Source organism: Acartia tonsa, chromosome 2 (genome assembly GCF_053477335.1).
Source record: "Acartia tonsa isolate MP-2025a chromosome 2, ASM5347733v1, whole genome shotgun sequence".
Taxonomy (NCBI): domain Eukaryota; kingdom Metazoa; phylum Arthropoda; class Copepoda; order Calanoida; family Acartiidae; genus Acartia; species Acartia tonsa.
In genome coordinates, this window is record NC_137261.1 from 20,756,166 (window position 1) to 20,771,432 (window position 15,267).

The 15,267-nt window shown below is 35.9% G+C and overlaps 2 protein-coding genes across 4 annotated transcripts in view; both read left to right on the plus strand.

Annotated features, from left to right (window-relative positions):
- The window catches only part of LOC145306628 (uncharacterized), a 34,620-nt gene extending 26,453 nt beyond the window's left edge, over window positions 1-8,167 (plus strand). For all 3 annotated transcript variants that reach the window (XM_080148882.1, XM_080148861.1, XM_080148871.1), the window contains 2 exons: window positions 7,678-7,752; window positions 8,093-8,167. In XM_080148882.1, the coding sequence (XP_080005008.1) occupies window positions 7,678-7,752; window positions 8,093-8,149 (132 nt within the window). In that variant the 3' untranslated portion in view covers window positions 8,150-8,167. The remainder of the gene's footprint in view (window positions 1-7,677; window positions 7,753-8,092) is intronic.
- A 100-nt stretch (window positions 8,168-8,267) lies between these two features.
- LOC145306614 (uncharacterized) overlaps window positions 8,268-15,267 on the plus strand; it is a 127,288-nt gene continuing 120,288 nt past the window's right edge. The window contains exons 1-7 of the mRNA XM_080148849.1: window positions 8,268-8,757; window positions 9,242-9,316; window positions 10,387-10,552; window positions 10,833-10,942; window positions 11,106-11,940; window positions 12,428-12,651; window positions 12,894-12,955. Of these exons, the coding sequence (XP_080004975.1) occupies window positions 9,251-9,316; window positions 10,387-10,552; window positions 10,833-10,942; window positions 11,106-11,940; window positions 12,428-12,651; window positions 12,894-12,955 (1,463 nt within the window). The 5' untranslated portion in view covers window positions 8,268-8,757; window positions 9,242-9,250. The remainder of the gene's footprint in view (window positions 8,758-9,241; window positions 9,317-10,386; window positions 10,553-10,832; window positions 10,943-11,105; window positions 11,941-12,427; window positions 12,652-12,893; window positions 12,956-15,267) is intronic.

Genomic DNA, 15,267 nt, shown 5'->3' on the forward strand with positions numbered 1-15,267 from the left:
AAAAAAGAAGTTGTCGAGCTTTGAAAAAGCTGAACTAACCGGCCGGAAAGAGGTCCTTTTTAAGTTAATAGAACATTTATACGTTATGGAAGGACTTCTAATATTTAGACAACCTCTTAGCAATGGAACATTCATTGAAAGACCCGTCGTACCCATTGGATTATACAATAAAGTTTTCGAATTGGCACATAATAATAGTATAGGTCACAAGGGGGTTAACGAAACAACACGCAAGATAAATGAAAGATTCTTCCTTATAGGAATTAATAAATTTGTCGAATCACGCATTAAAAATTGTATTACCTGCCTAAGAAAAATAGGACAGGTACCTAAACACAAGCAACCTATCACCCATTCAGCCATTAGTCACGAGATTTTTGGCCAGGTGTCAGTAGACCTTATCGGTCCTTTAACCACTAACTATTTTCAAGGACAACATGTCCGCTACATATTTATACTGGTTGACCTATTCTCTAGGTATATTATCGCTCACCCCATCAAGGACGCCACCGTGGAAAGCACGGTGAAGGTCATCCTTGAACAGGTGGTACCCATCTACGGCTTATTTCGGTCATTGAGAAGTGACAGGGGAACAAATTTTACTGGGGAAGTTTTCAAAAAGGTTATGGATGAACTAGGTATCGAAACTAAACTTATTCCCCCAAGAAACCCTAATAGTAACCCATGTGAAAGGCATAATCAAAGCATTTATGCAGGTCTTAGATCTGATGACCGATTTGAAAGTAAAGACTGGGCAAGAAAATTAGCCTTGACCACTTTTGTAATAAACTCTAGTACGTCTAGAAGAACGGGGTATACGCCTTATTACCTCATGTTCGGCAGGCAACCAACTCTCAATCTCGATTTCTTTTCTCCAATCTTGCAGAAAAGACAGGACATTGACTGCAGGTCTTACTTGAACTACCTAAAAAATTTGGAAGAAATTATTGCACAGGTTTCCAAAAAATCTAAGATTTATTTAGAGTTTCAAAATAAATCTAGGAAGGCTTCATCTCCCCTTTTCGTTAACGACGTGGTCTTTGCATTTTTTAACCTAGTCAAAATAGGGGTCAGTAAAAAATTGCAATCTTTCTATGGAGGTCCTTTTATTGTAACAAAAAAATTCTCAGAGGCCCTTTTTGAGCTCAGTCCCTTTGGATCAAATCCAATAAAAACTAACCAAGTTGTTAGTAGAGATAAAATACGGAAAATAGATTCTAAAGTAGAATTATTCGGGGAAACACTTTCCTTTAACGTCTTTCCTATTGAGGAAATCGTCCCGTCTGAGGAAATAACCTTAGGAATAGATAATACCGGTCAAACCGAAATAAACGATAATAAAGGTTTGGAAAATGACGATTTTACCTACCTAGATAACGATGGTGACGATTTTATAGATAAAAACCCTGAAACTAGTCAGGATTTACCCCAGGGGGAGGTGGATTGTGATGGGGGAGGGGATATAATGGAAAAAAACTCACCAATTGAGTCACAGCCCAAAGACCAAGAACCCCCTGGCGCAGATCGGTCATCCGGTCCTCAAATTCACGTCGAAAATAGTTTCTTGGAAGAAACCGTCCCGTCCGAGGCTTCTTTCTTCGCGCAAAGACCCAAACAATCCAGCCCTGAAAAGGTTATTAACGTTAACAAACAAAGCATAGTACCTAAGTATATATTAGAAGAAGAAAGAAAAACTAGGTCACAAGGGGGGGATAACCGCATACATGTCCAAATCGGACTGCATAACCCAATTAAAAGAAAAAAATAAAATGTATATAAATGTAATATATAAAACCAAGGTGGCAAATGTATATAGCTTAATCTACGTATGTATAATAACGAAAATAAACAATATATGTTAAAACTAACTAATTAACATATTTCAGAGAAAAACGAGAAGCATAAAAATAAAATGCAGCATCATTTGGCAAAGGCACCAGGAGCTCGAGGTAAATTTATTTTGGGATTCTTGGGGCTTTTTATTATTTTGGCAAAATCAAATGCGTCCGAAATAATACAAATAGATGCGACTCAATGTGTAGCAAACGAAAATCCGCGTTTGAAAATCTCTGAATGCGCTGCGTTTCTTAATATTACTAAAATAGAACAAAAACAATTTCACCTGCTGCAAAAGGTTGAAAGAAAAATTATACCTGGAATTCGTTGCCACCTCCGAACCAGTACTCATTACTGGTATTGTGGCAGATATAGCCACATACACCTCGCTGCTCCAGCTCTTGTAGAGATACCGAACCTCGTAACTTATGAAGACTGTTACACCATGTCCAAAACTAAAATATTTAACTTTGAAGGAAAATCAGTCTCAGTGTATGAACACCAGATGTCATACACGCGTTTCCTGGTAAACGGGACACTTACTTACCCCAACAACATCCTTAACGGCATCGACCCCGCCTGCGAGGGGAACGGCGTAAACATTAACGGCATTTTTATCCCTGGGACATTTGAGGAAAAACAAATAGGGGTCCAGGCTGAGCCTGTTGAATTATTACAAACAAAAGCGGGCTGTTACCTGGGCAGTCACTGGGTGGGAAACAATTGTCTAGATCACAATCTGAGATTAGGCTACGATAGGATTATCTCAGATGATAAAACTGATAGCGCACAAAAATTCACTTCTCCTTGGCGAACGGTAGACATCTTTAATATTTCATTGTTTACATTTGAAGGAGAACAGGGTACCCAAAAATATCTAGTGATCGATCCCCAAATTACTCTAGCACTAGAACTTAAAGATAAAAAACATTTTGAAAGTCTAATTCCCGAATTATTTTATTACAAAACTAATATTGATAACTTAATGGTATGGTTCACAAATGCTATAAAACCATATTTCCCACTCTTAAACGCTAAGGAAAAAGATGATATGTTACCACTAGAGATTTTCTATTCCTACCAACAATATAACAAATTAATTGTCCCCGAAACTCGCTGTTTACAGAACCATTTTCTGTCTAAAAGCAGTATTCAGACTCATCGTAAAAAATTAGTTAGGGCGCTCGGTGAGCTAGATTTAGTAATACAGTGCGACAGTCTTAAAATCAATGTTTCTTTGGGAGAAAATCTACCCTGTTTTGTGGATCATTTTTCGGTTTCATTTAATAATAAGACTATGGGAATATCCCCATTTTCACGCAGATTGGTCAATACCACCCATCTAACCCCGACTAAATGTGCCGAAAATCCAATTTTCTTACATTTGTACCAAGGAAAATTCCTCGGTAATCAAGGGCAGGGTATGCAAATACTAAATGTAAATCAATATCTTATGGATAAACCGATTAGCTTATTTCTATATCATTCTTGGCAAAGCCTAGAAAAAAACTAATTTCTCAGAAAGTGCCGAGGAATTATACCTCAGCCAACTTGCCGCAGACTCCAATAATTTTGAAGTAAAAATAACTGATTCCTGGTTTATTCAAACGTATCATAAGGTGGTTGATTTTCTATCCAGTACTTGGTATCATATAGTGCTTGTAGTAGCAGCCATCCTTACAGGAATAGGGTCGTTATTATGCGTCGCTTTTATTATCTACATATTAGCCTGCACCAAAATTCACGCGTACAAGGAAGGAGGTACGAGTGAAACGCACGAATTGCGGGATTTTGCAAATAATGGGGAAAACTAATCCCCTCAAAAACGGACGACCTGTATCAAGCATATATACCTATAAAAATTGTCGTCTCTAAAGGTCGTCTTTGTAAAAATATTTCCTTATTCGGTATAAGGAATTAATGACCCTTAATTTTAAGTTTATTATTTTTGTTTTAGGATATCCCAGGCGGAATTTTTCAAGGGGTTTTCACCACTCCCATGGGGCCGGTCACTCTTCATACCGTCGAGAATATGAAGAGGCACCCTTTTACAATGAAGAGGACTATTACTATGACAGCAATCATGGCTATCCCCAGGGCGGCCCTGAGGAAGCCTACTATGAACCTGATGAAAACAGGTATCAGCCGCGTGTAAAACCGCCGCGCAACCCTGAAAACCTCAGTGAATTGCAATGTGTCTCAAAGTCAATCCACGTTTACCGCCAAGCGAGAAAAGATGTTCCAAAGGAACTCCTAGACTTGCAAGAAAAATTGCGGCAGGCTAAAAAATTAGAAGCCAACGAATATTCCGATAAAGCCAGGTCTATGACCAGGCCTCTAATGGAACAAAATAGGGGAGGGGAACCGCAAAAAAATCGGGTGGAATCGCCGCCAAAACGTAGTGCCTCACCTGAATTGGAGGTAGTCGCCGTAAAATCTGCCCCAAAAGCGGTAGAAAAACGTCCGCCAACACCAACAGGCAGCGGCGGCCCAGTAGCCAAACGGGCTAAGGTGGAAATTCAACCGCCTCCATTACCCCCTAAAAAGAAAGAGACATTAGCAGAAAACAAAAGTGAGCCTAAGGCTTTTTGGGTGACCGCTGAGGAATGGAAAAAAGTCCTATCCTCCACTGTAAAAGAAGCAATGGAGGAAGCTCTTCTCCCCTTCCAGAGAAGTCTGGAAACTAAAATTGCTAGCAATGCTTCATTTGTTGAGAAAGCATATATACAACATGGCAAGCGCCTTATTGAAATTTCCGCAGAATTACTGCGGAACCGCAGAACTTTACGCGACAAAATTCGCACCGTCTCTGAGGACTCGACCGTTGAGTTAAAATCAAGAATGACCACGGTTATTGAGGCCACTAGTCGACTGTTGGACCAAAACTCTGACAGGGTAATTAAATATATTAATACTCGTTGTAATGTAATGAATGTACCTGGGCAGAATGTGGCACCCATAGAGGCATCCCTTCCCGCTGGGGACGTACCCCGGCCAGATGATGATGGAGTTGAGCTGATCTCCCATTATGGCGGTTCTGAATGCTCTGATGAGTACAGGCCTACCGATAGAGAAGGCAATCCAGAGGTCCTGGATCCTGCAGAGGAAAACAGTGACACAGAGCTCGATAATCAAATCAATGAGCTCTTTCCATCTGGAATTGATCTGCCTGTTAATCCGCAAGCTGGCGCTGCCTCTGAAGATCCAGTAGCCACGGCTCCCTGTGAGGGCATGTTAGCCCTCCAGAATGCTGTCGCTCCAGAGCCTCCAGCAGCTCCAGAAAATCCTACTCCCGCTGAACCCAATCCTGTGGATATCGTAGAGAGGGCCATGGCCGCAATCGAAGAACCTGCGAGTACCACATCAACCCGCAGAAGCCGGCGTGCAGGTCAACTGTGAGGGAATATTTCATATTCCCTCAGAGGGGGCAAGTGTGGTAATATACACCCAAGTTTATGTATCCTTATCCCTGTTCACATTCCTATACTTCTCTGGCTGAGTCAGACCTCCACTGGTAACCGCCACCATACTCCATCCTGCTGTGTTGAGGGCTAGTTGATTGTTGCAGGCCAAAGAGTGAATACGCTTCCTCCCGTCTGCACTCGGTTAGATACAAGCCTATAAGTCTAGGCTGGCGGTATCTATATCTCCCACGTGTTCAAGTACGTCGTTTCTTACCTAACTAAGAAACAGGACGTCCAAGCCTTTAATATATATATCATAATAAATATATCCTATAATAATAATCCCATTAATCTGCCTATTTCTAACCAGTTTTATATGTTTAATAAATGTGTATTTTTTAGAAATACTTTGTTAGATTATTGATTATTAAATTGTATCGGAGCTACTCTATACTCGTATTCGCAGTCTGTCTGTACATCCCCTCATACGTCAATATCCCAATATAAATTAGGAAAATTATCTGAGAAAAAGGAAGAATTAGGGGAATTAAGGAAGAACTTCTTAGAAAAAGCTAGGTTATCTGAAAATAAGAGAGAATTAGTAAGGAAAAGGAAGAAGTTCTTAGAATAAGCTAGATTTTCTTAGAATAAGGAAGAATGTCTTAGAATAAGGTAGATTTTCTTAGAATAAGGAAGAATGTCTTGTAATAAGGTAGATTTTCATAGAATTAGGAAGTATTTCTTAGAATAAGGTAGATCTTATTAGAATAAGAAAGAATTTCTTAGAATAAGAAAGAATGTCTTAGAATAAGGTAGAATTTCTTAGAATAAGGAAGAATGTCTTAGAATAAGGTAGATTTTCTTAGAATAAGGAAGAATGTCTTAGAATAAAGTAGATTTTCATAGAATTAGGAAGTATTTCTTAGAATAAGGTAGATCTTATTAGAATAAGGAAGAATTTCTTAGAATAAGGAAGAATGTCTTAGAATAAGGTAGATTTTCTTAGAATAAGGAAGAATGTCTTAGAATAAGGTAGATTCTCATAGAATTAGGAAGTATTTCTTAGAATAAGGAAGAATTTGAAGGAATAAGGTAGACTTTCTTAGAATAAGGAAGAATTTCCTAGAATAAGGTAGGTCTTCTTAGAATAAGGGAGAATTTGTTAGAATAAGGTAGATTATCATAGAATTAGGAAGTATTTCTTAGAATAAGGTAGATCTTATTAGAATAAGGAAGATTTTCTTAGAATAAGGAAGAATGTCTTAGAATAAGGTAGATTTTCATAGAATTAGGAAGTATTTCTTAGAATAAGGAAGAATTTGAGGGAATAAGGTAGATTTTCTTAGAATAAGGAAGAATTTCATTGAATAAGGTAGGTCTTCTTAGAATAAGGTTGAATTTGTCTAATTAAGGTAGAATTTCTGAGAATAAGTAAGAATTTGGGTAAATAAGGTAGATTTATTAAGCATAGTTGTAATAGTGAGGAAAAGGAAGAATTTCTAAGAATTAGGAAGAATTTGTAAGATGGTGGACAGAGGTCACCTTCCTTTAGTGAGAATTTGTAAGATAGTAGACAGAAATCACCTTCCTTACAGAGAATTTGTAAGAAAAAGGAAAGTAAATAGCCTTCCTATACCCAAGGAAGGGAATTTCTGTCCTTTTTAGGAATGACTTCATTTTCTTCATATGAATTTTCTAATATTGACAAGTTTGTCACGTGAAAATAGAAGGGAAATATTTATGAGAAAAAAGTTTATCTCAGATGATTGAGAACTGTCTAATTTGACGAAAAAAGGCAAAAAAATCGGCTGGAAACGGCGGTTCCGCCGCCGTTTCTTTATAGTTCCATATTGTTCTCCACAAAAGCAACTGCTGTGCCGAATTTTAGAGTTATAACTCTTTTAAGGGCTGAGATCATGCACGTTTTACTTTTAGTTAAAAAAAAGTGGCACATCCGCCTACCCCCTTTATAATTCAAACAAGGGTTAATAATAAACGAAACTTTTAGCTTTTCTGGCTGCAAAGAAATAGAAAAATCTTGAACGGTATTTTGGTTTTATTTCTCAAGTACAAGATCACATAATGTATGTATTATAGGGTTAATATACAACGTCCTTGATTATAAAACTTTTGCTTATTGTTTTATCTGTAAAGAAAATGTTATTTTTACTCTTGCTAGGCTTCATTCTTTTCCTTGCCAACTATTTAGGTACATAGAGATACTGTTTCTCTTAAAACTCAGTGTATTTTTTCATTAGGTATTTAAAAAGACTTGCCGATTTTATACAATAAGTTTACCTAGAGAAAAGGTTAATGGTACTTTATAATAAGATTTACTTATGAAAGGTCCTTTATTTCATTTGCATTAGGTGCTGAAATACCTTCAAAGAAAAATTCGTTTTAAATAAATATGTACTTATTATTTGTGCTTATTCAGGTTCAGTCCCCCAGTGGGATGGCTGCTCAGCTGCTAGGTCAAGTTATACGGTTACCAGACGGTCAATTAGCCCAGGTAAAGATAGACCATTTTAGTGACTTTGCCCTTAGAATCTAGAGGAACGGTAAATATGTGGGTAGGAAGGCGTATTAAAACGCCTTAACAGAACACAGAACTTTAATAATTCAGTAATAAAAAAGCCTGAAATCATCCCAATTTTGCCTTTCTTGGTTAAAACTGTCTCTTGCTTTGTTCTAAAATTTCAATAAATTTTTTTATCAGATAGCGCATAATATTATTTAACAATAAAATGTTTTTTTTTTTGTTGCATTCTGTAAGTTTAAGTTAATTTCTTAATTTGTTAGGTTAAAATACTTAGAAAGTTCACTTTAATGATATTTCTGTTTAATTTCAGGTTGCTTTAGCTCCTTTCAGCGTTCTTCAACAACAAACGCAACAGGAAAGCAAATAATGTGACATACAGACCAAATTTATAGAAAACATTTGTTAAATTGTATTTTGTTTCAAGGTTGATTTATATAAAAAGGAAATTGATAGGAAGCCTAGAAAAGGCAAATGCGTTTTAGAGGAAAATTGTTATTTTAGCTGGAATAACAAATCAAAATAGTTTTGGATTAGTTTTTGAGTAATTTTAACTGAATTTATCCCAATCTAAAGTCAATCTCAATTTTTTTTGCATAAATCCGAATATCTTATCTTTTTTAATAAGTCTTTCTATATTCTAATCCAAAAGTGCAAATAAATTCCCTGGACCCTAACAAATAGTTACATAACTATATTTATAACAATATAGGGAAATTTAAAAATCTGTAGGGACCTACTTTTTTAGATATTAAAAAAAGGATAAATTTAAAAATTCATTTTAATATTTAGCTGCATACTTTTGCCGTTTAGTATACATTACCTAATCACTTTAAAACGAGTGAGAAACTGAACAGATGAAATAATATTTGCATTATTTAACAGGGAGGAGGAAATGCAAATGCCGGAGCTAATTTTAATAATCAAACTATTGTACTCCAACCCATCAATCCTGCCCAATCTAATCTACCGCACAAGGTTATAATTTTGACAATTTCTAATCTCAATTTAAAGGAATAGCGAAAAATGAATTTAGTACCCAGAGAAGAGTTTTCAGTGTTAAAAAAAACAGAACATTTTTTTTTAAAAATTGCATATACATACAATATACAATCGCATGATTGTTAATAATATTGGATGCTTTATATTGAAACTAGTTGCTTTACCCTTAACCTTAGCGGGTCAGAGAAATAGCTAAAAATCACCCCAAGATGTTTTAAATCTTACATATTATAGGATACTTTTATTTCAAAGTTTTATTATAGAAATGTTATGCATAGATATCATGTGCCTAATAATCATTAAATTAAGTTAGTAATATTACCTACATATTATACTTCGCATCATTAAAGCAGAAATTAAGAAATAATTTGATTTTTTTAAATTAGTAGGTAGGTAATCAATACTTTTTGGGTAACAGGAAGTAATTTAAAAATTTGTGGATTCAATATTGTTTTTTTAGGGTGTTGTGATGAACAGTGGAGGTCAACTAATTGTTGGTTCTATAGTTCAAGGTCAACAGAATACACCTAGTCAGGTAGGGAATAGTTCCATAGTTCAACAAGGTCAACAGAATACACCTAGTCAGGTAGGGAATAGTTCCATAGTTCAACAAGGTCAACAGAATACACCTAGTCAGGTAGGGAATAGTTCCATAGTTCAACAAGGTCAACAGAATACACCTTGTCAGGTAGGGAATAGTTCCATAGTTCAACAAGGTCAACAGAATACACCTAGTCAGGTAGGGAATAGTTCCATAGTTCAACAAGGTCAACAGAATACACCTAGTCAGGTAGGGAGTAGTTCCATAGTTCAACAAGGTCAACAGAATACACCTAGTCAGGTAGGGAATAGTTCCATAGTTCAACAAGGTCAACAGAATACACCTAGTCAGGTAGGGAATAGTTCCATAGTTCAACAAGGTCAACAGAATACACCTTGTCAGGTAGGGAATAATTCCATAGTTCAACAAGGTCAACAGAATACACCTAGTCAGGTAGGGAATAGTTCCATAGTTCAACAAGGTCAACAGAATACACCTAGTCAGGTAGGGAGTAGTTCCATAGTTCAACAAGGTCAACAGAATACACCTAGTCAGGTAGGGAATAGTTCCATAGTTCAACAAGGTCAACAGAATACACCTAGTCAGGTAGGGAATAGTTCCATAGTTCAACAAGGTCAACAGAATACACCTTGTCAGGTAGGGAATAGTTCCATAGTTCAACAAGGTCAACAGAATACACCTTGTCAGGTAAGGAATAGTTCATTAGTTCAACAAGGTCAACAGAATACACCTAGTCAGGTAGGGAATAGTTCGTTCCATAGTTCAACAAGGTCAACAGAATACACCAAGTCAGGTAAAGGTGTTACAACCTACGTAGGTAATTTCCCTCAAGATGTTTGGCTGAGCAAATACCCCCCCCCCCCCTCCATACGGTCAAAAATTAAATTCAAATAGATATTTGTAATTCGTTTCTAGGTAGTTACATACCTATGCTTTTTTAGCTGCCTTAAGTTTTCTGTTCTCGAAACATTAATTACATTATATATATAAAAATTTTCATTCCCTAGTGCAGTGGTATTCATTTATATTTTTTTTTTAACTAGAACCAGACAATGGGTGCTACATCTGGAGGACAGCAGGCTACAGGTGGCGGCCAGCCTGGCCCAGCTAACAGTCAGCAGCAGCAGGCTAGCGGTCAGCAACCCACACCTGGACAGCAGCCTGGTGGCCAACAACCTTCCAGGCAATCAGCTCAATCTAAACCTTCAGGTATATATTTTTTATCAAATATTATTAGCTATAAAAATGTAATCTATTAAAGAACTATCTTGAAAAATTTATTGTATCGTTTTTACTGACATTTAAGTTTACTGCTATTTAGTTATTACCAGAAATATTTTTAAAGCCAAATACGTACCTAATCATATTGTTCTTATGGGGTCAAAATTTAAAAATAAGTCATTTTTACCACTCGGTATGTTAAAAAAAATTAGTGTGAAAGATGTTAAGATACTTTCTTTAGGTATTTTTTTAACAAAACTTCTTGCAGGAAATGGTTCTATATTAATCCAGCACAGTGGTCAGTCCCTACAACAAGGACAAGGACAACAAGGTCTAAACCACCAAACTCAACAAAATTTACAGCATAGTCAAATTCAAGTAAGTACCTATTTAAGAACTGTTTAAATTGATTTAAACAGATAAAAAAAAACTTACAACAGGAACAGGTGGTATAAATATATCTACTTAGATTATAAAATATATTACAATCTAACTTCTTATATCATGAGATTTTAATTTATATATTATGTTGTTCTTTCAGACTCTCTCTCCTGCCTCGAGCCAGCCTAGTCAACAACAGCAGCTTCAAGCAGCCCATTCAGCAGCTCAAGTCATGTCCCACATGCCACCTGCCGGGGCTTCCATTCCACAGATGTCACAGTCGGCTGCTGTAGCAGCAGCAGCCGCCGGCTCGACCAGTGGTGGCCTTAATGCAGGTGGAGGCGGTGTGAGTCAGCAGCTGCCTACGGGTCAAATGTCGGTAGCAGCCAGCAGCAGCAGTCAACAGAATGTCATTCATTCAGGTCAGCAGCAGTCGCAAAATCAACAGCATATGCCTCCTGGTAGCGCTGCTAACCACATACAACAACAGCATACTCTTCAGGCTGCCGTGGCGGCTGGAGCACACCAACAGCAGATTGCAGCCGCCAGTAGTCAGCCACAACAAACATTGTCAAATTCAAACAGTAGTAACCATCAGCAAACAAGTCAACAGCCGCAGCAACAGCAGTCTGTGGCAGGAATAAGTCAGCAGCAACAAGCTGGACAGCAACAACAAGCACAAAATTCATTGCAGCAGCAACAGCAGCAGTACTCTCAACAGGTTCCAGTTGTTGTCAGCCTGCAGCAAAGTCAGCAAAACAGAGCTTCACAACATCAGTTTAACAGCACCACCCTGGCTGCGGCTTCAGTAATTCAACAACAACAGCAACAAAGTTTGTTACAACAGCAGCAACAGCCACAGCAGATGGGCATTCTTCACCAGTTTTCAGCAGCACAGCCCTCGGCTGCCGGCAGCCCCTCAGCTGTGGGTAATAATGGTGCGACTATTGCTGGTTATCCTCAACTTATTAACAATCAGTTGTCTTCCCAACAAGGTATTTTTACAAGAAAAGAAAATGTAATAAAAGTCAAAATCTATGTTATTTTTATTTTAAAGTTAGTATGTTTTTCAACCTATTTTAAAAAAAATTACACTATTCTAAGACATGAAGATATATTTCGATTTTAGCAATCATTTTCAATTCATTTTGTCTCTTGTAGAAGTGAATCAAGCAATATTAGCTTGGTCGTTTTAAATTGAAAATCGCGAAACCTTTCACTCAAAAGTTTGCTAGATTACAATATAATACAAATAATGTTAATTCTCCTCCCATTACATTTTTTAATTGGATGATTTATCCCTGCATTAGGTACCTTTTATTTAGTAAGTTAGGGCGATATGTAAAATAAAGGTCGTCTACCTTTTATTTTAACTAACCTACCTATTATTTATATTATTTTATTTTCAATTATTCAAAATAGGTGTCTTCGAGTTTTTAAAAAGTTATTTAAAAAATATGTTTAATATTAATTTTTCTTTAGGTAATATTCACAACGTGTCAGTGAGTGTACAGAACAGTAAACAGACGAGTAACAACGGTGGGGTTATCACCAACAACGGCGGAGTTATCACCCTGGCCGGTTATACGGCCGCCAACCTGCCCCCGCTGTCCACCTTGACGCCACTGGTGCAAGCTGGAGGAGTGGGTGGAGCTGAGGTGGGCGGTGGCGAGGGGCTCGTTGAACAACTTGAGATTTCATTGCTTCAGGAAATGATAATTTTGACTGTTTAAATAAACAACGCAAAGTTTTAATTGAAGGCATAATTTGAATAAATTGATGGCAGTTTGAATTAAAATAGAAACCAATACAAAAGAAATTACATAATACATGTAAGCTTCTTATTGTGTAACATATCTATAAAACATCCTCAATTGCCCAATTAGTCTTTATACCTCTTTGGTCTACAACTTCTTATCCATTAATCATAAAATTATCTTTTCCAATGCAGGATGGTGTTGTGCCAGGTGGAGACGGATCTCAGGCACAGCAGGATCCAGAAACAGACAGGTAACATCAGTCTAACTTCATATGTAAAATCTATTATTTTTGACAACCGAATACTGAGATCTTTTTAGTTTATGCAAATTACAAACAAACTTTACCTAGATGCGTACGTAAATGTTTATAGACTATAGTATTTACATACCTTTATTAGTTATTTATCTCATCGTATTATAAACTTCTTTCTGTGGATATAAGATTGTTAGCCCTGAGATGCCGAAACAGTCTTAACAAAATTGGTTTTGATATTATAAGTGTACATTTTATATTCGTAGAAAACTGGATATAATTCGATACGATACATGATTTTTCAGTATTGCTTAGAACCGGTTCTAATCCAACGGATATTTATCGGTTTCGAAGCCATACTGGAAATTAACACAATGTTACAGAAACTTAAATATTTTTGGGTTTACATCATTTTGACATTGATCTTTTGTTACTCATTCTTACTCATAACACTACTTGTCAATTGGACTTTCCAATTTAATAGATTTTAATCTGCTCGATTAATATCCAAGAATTAAGTTAAAGGTTGAAATTTTTTGTCAAAAGTAGTTTTTGTACTGATATAAATTCAAAAGATCTATGTATGTAACATCTATATTATAGAGCTGTTTTTCTATCGTGTAGTTTAGTTATGTCAAGCATATAAGATTTTAAGGTTTATTTGTATACCTTTATTTAAACCTCGAGAAATATGTCCTTAACATATATAATCATGCAATTTATATCAACAATCTTATGTCATGTTTTTTCTGGCAATACTTCTAGGAATTTGTCAAAGGAATTGTGCAATAAACAAGACTCTAAACGGTCATGAGAAGCTAAAATAAAATTATTAACACTTTAATAGGTACATATATAAAACATTAGATTATTATACAACAGATTATTAAAATCGCGCAACCTTTTTATGAGTTACTCGAGACTAGGAAAAAACGATTGCATAGGTATTTTTTTGGCAAATAGATTTCATAAAGTATTATTCATACCGATAACGGTAAAAAATATTTTTAGTTTAGGTGAAGGATATGTTAGGTTTTTAACCCATACGGTGTAGACTCCCACAGGAGTATGTATTATGTATTAATGAAATTTTGAAGATACAAGTTTTAACCTACTTTTCAAAACATAAACAAATACGCAGACAAGATTCACAATTTATGATATTATCCTCAGGGATTAAAGGATAGAGAAATGGCAGATATAACAGTACTTGTAGGGTTAGCTTTTAAAGGAGGCCCCTTAACGTTTTAATAAAAGTTTCGTTTACCTACGTATCCTATCTCCTCTACACAGTTTTTTTAGTTTCACGATCTTTTTTTATGGGAAAGATTACTTTATATTCAATTAAACTTTTCCTTTTTCCCTGTCTATTACCCTTGTAGATAGGTATATTATGAGCCGTGTATTAATTTGGTATTTGGTGCAAGGATATTTTTCTAGTTGCAAATGCACAGCTATTGAACAGTGTCTTAAAAAATGTCAGTCCGCCAGGTTCAAAGCTTCAATCACACAAACCCCTCTTTTCCATATGGATTTAAAAATAAGTGGGTTTGCCTAGATAAAGATTTGTTAAGGTAACAACCCAGAGTCAGACATTAATAAAATGTGATTTTATAGATGGAATCTAAACCTATTAAGCTGAAACCAGTTTATCACTTAGGTATTCAAAAATTTAAAGACCAGAGTAAATAATCCTTGGCTCCATTTCTTTATCTTATTTGCTCACCCCGTATTTTTTTCTAGCTAATAGGTTATTATGGGTATAAACTAACAAGTCAACTCCCTGACCCGCTCTCATCCCATAGCCCTCTGGGGCTCAAAACCCCCTAAAATGCACCTAACCTTAATTTTCTTAGAATCCGCTCGATAAAAAGAGCAGATTTTTGTGACTTCAGCTATCACTTGCTTGATTACTTCTAAAGAAAAAGCTCAAGTCTAAAATATCTACACGGTTCATTAAGTGGTTCCAGAGATGAAAAAGACTTAACCTAATTGGATATTTTTGTTCTTGTATGTTGTACTTTTATATGATAATACAAATACAGAAGCTTTTCTTAAAGATATTTAACTGACGTTATAGGTCAAACTTTCTGGGTATTATTTTATTCTTGGAATAATATATACAATGAAAATTACAAGAAAATTGACCTTAGAATAATATTATAATAAATGCATAAAAATAGTCTTTTTATATCACAGACTTAATTGTCATTGCTCACAGACTTAATTGTCATTGCTGACTTGCATGTTAAAAAATAAGAATTTACTTATTTGATCAAATGCTTTACTTAAGTCAAAGATGTAAAAAT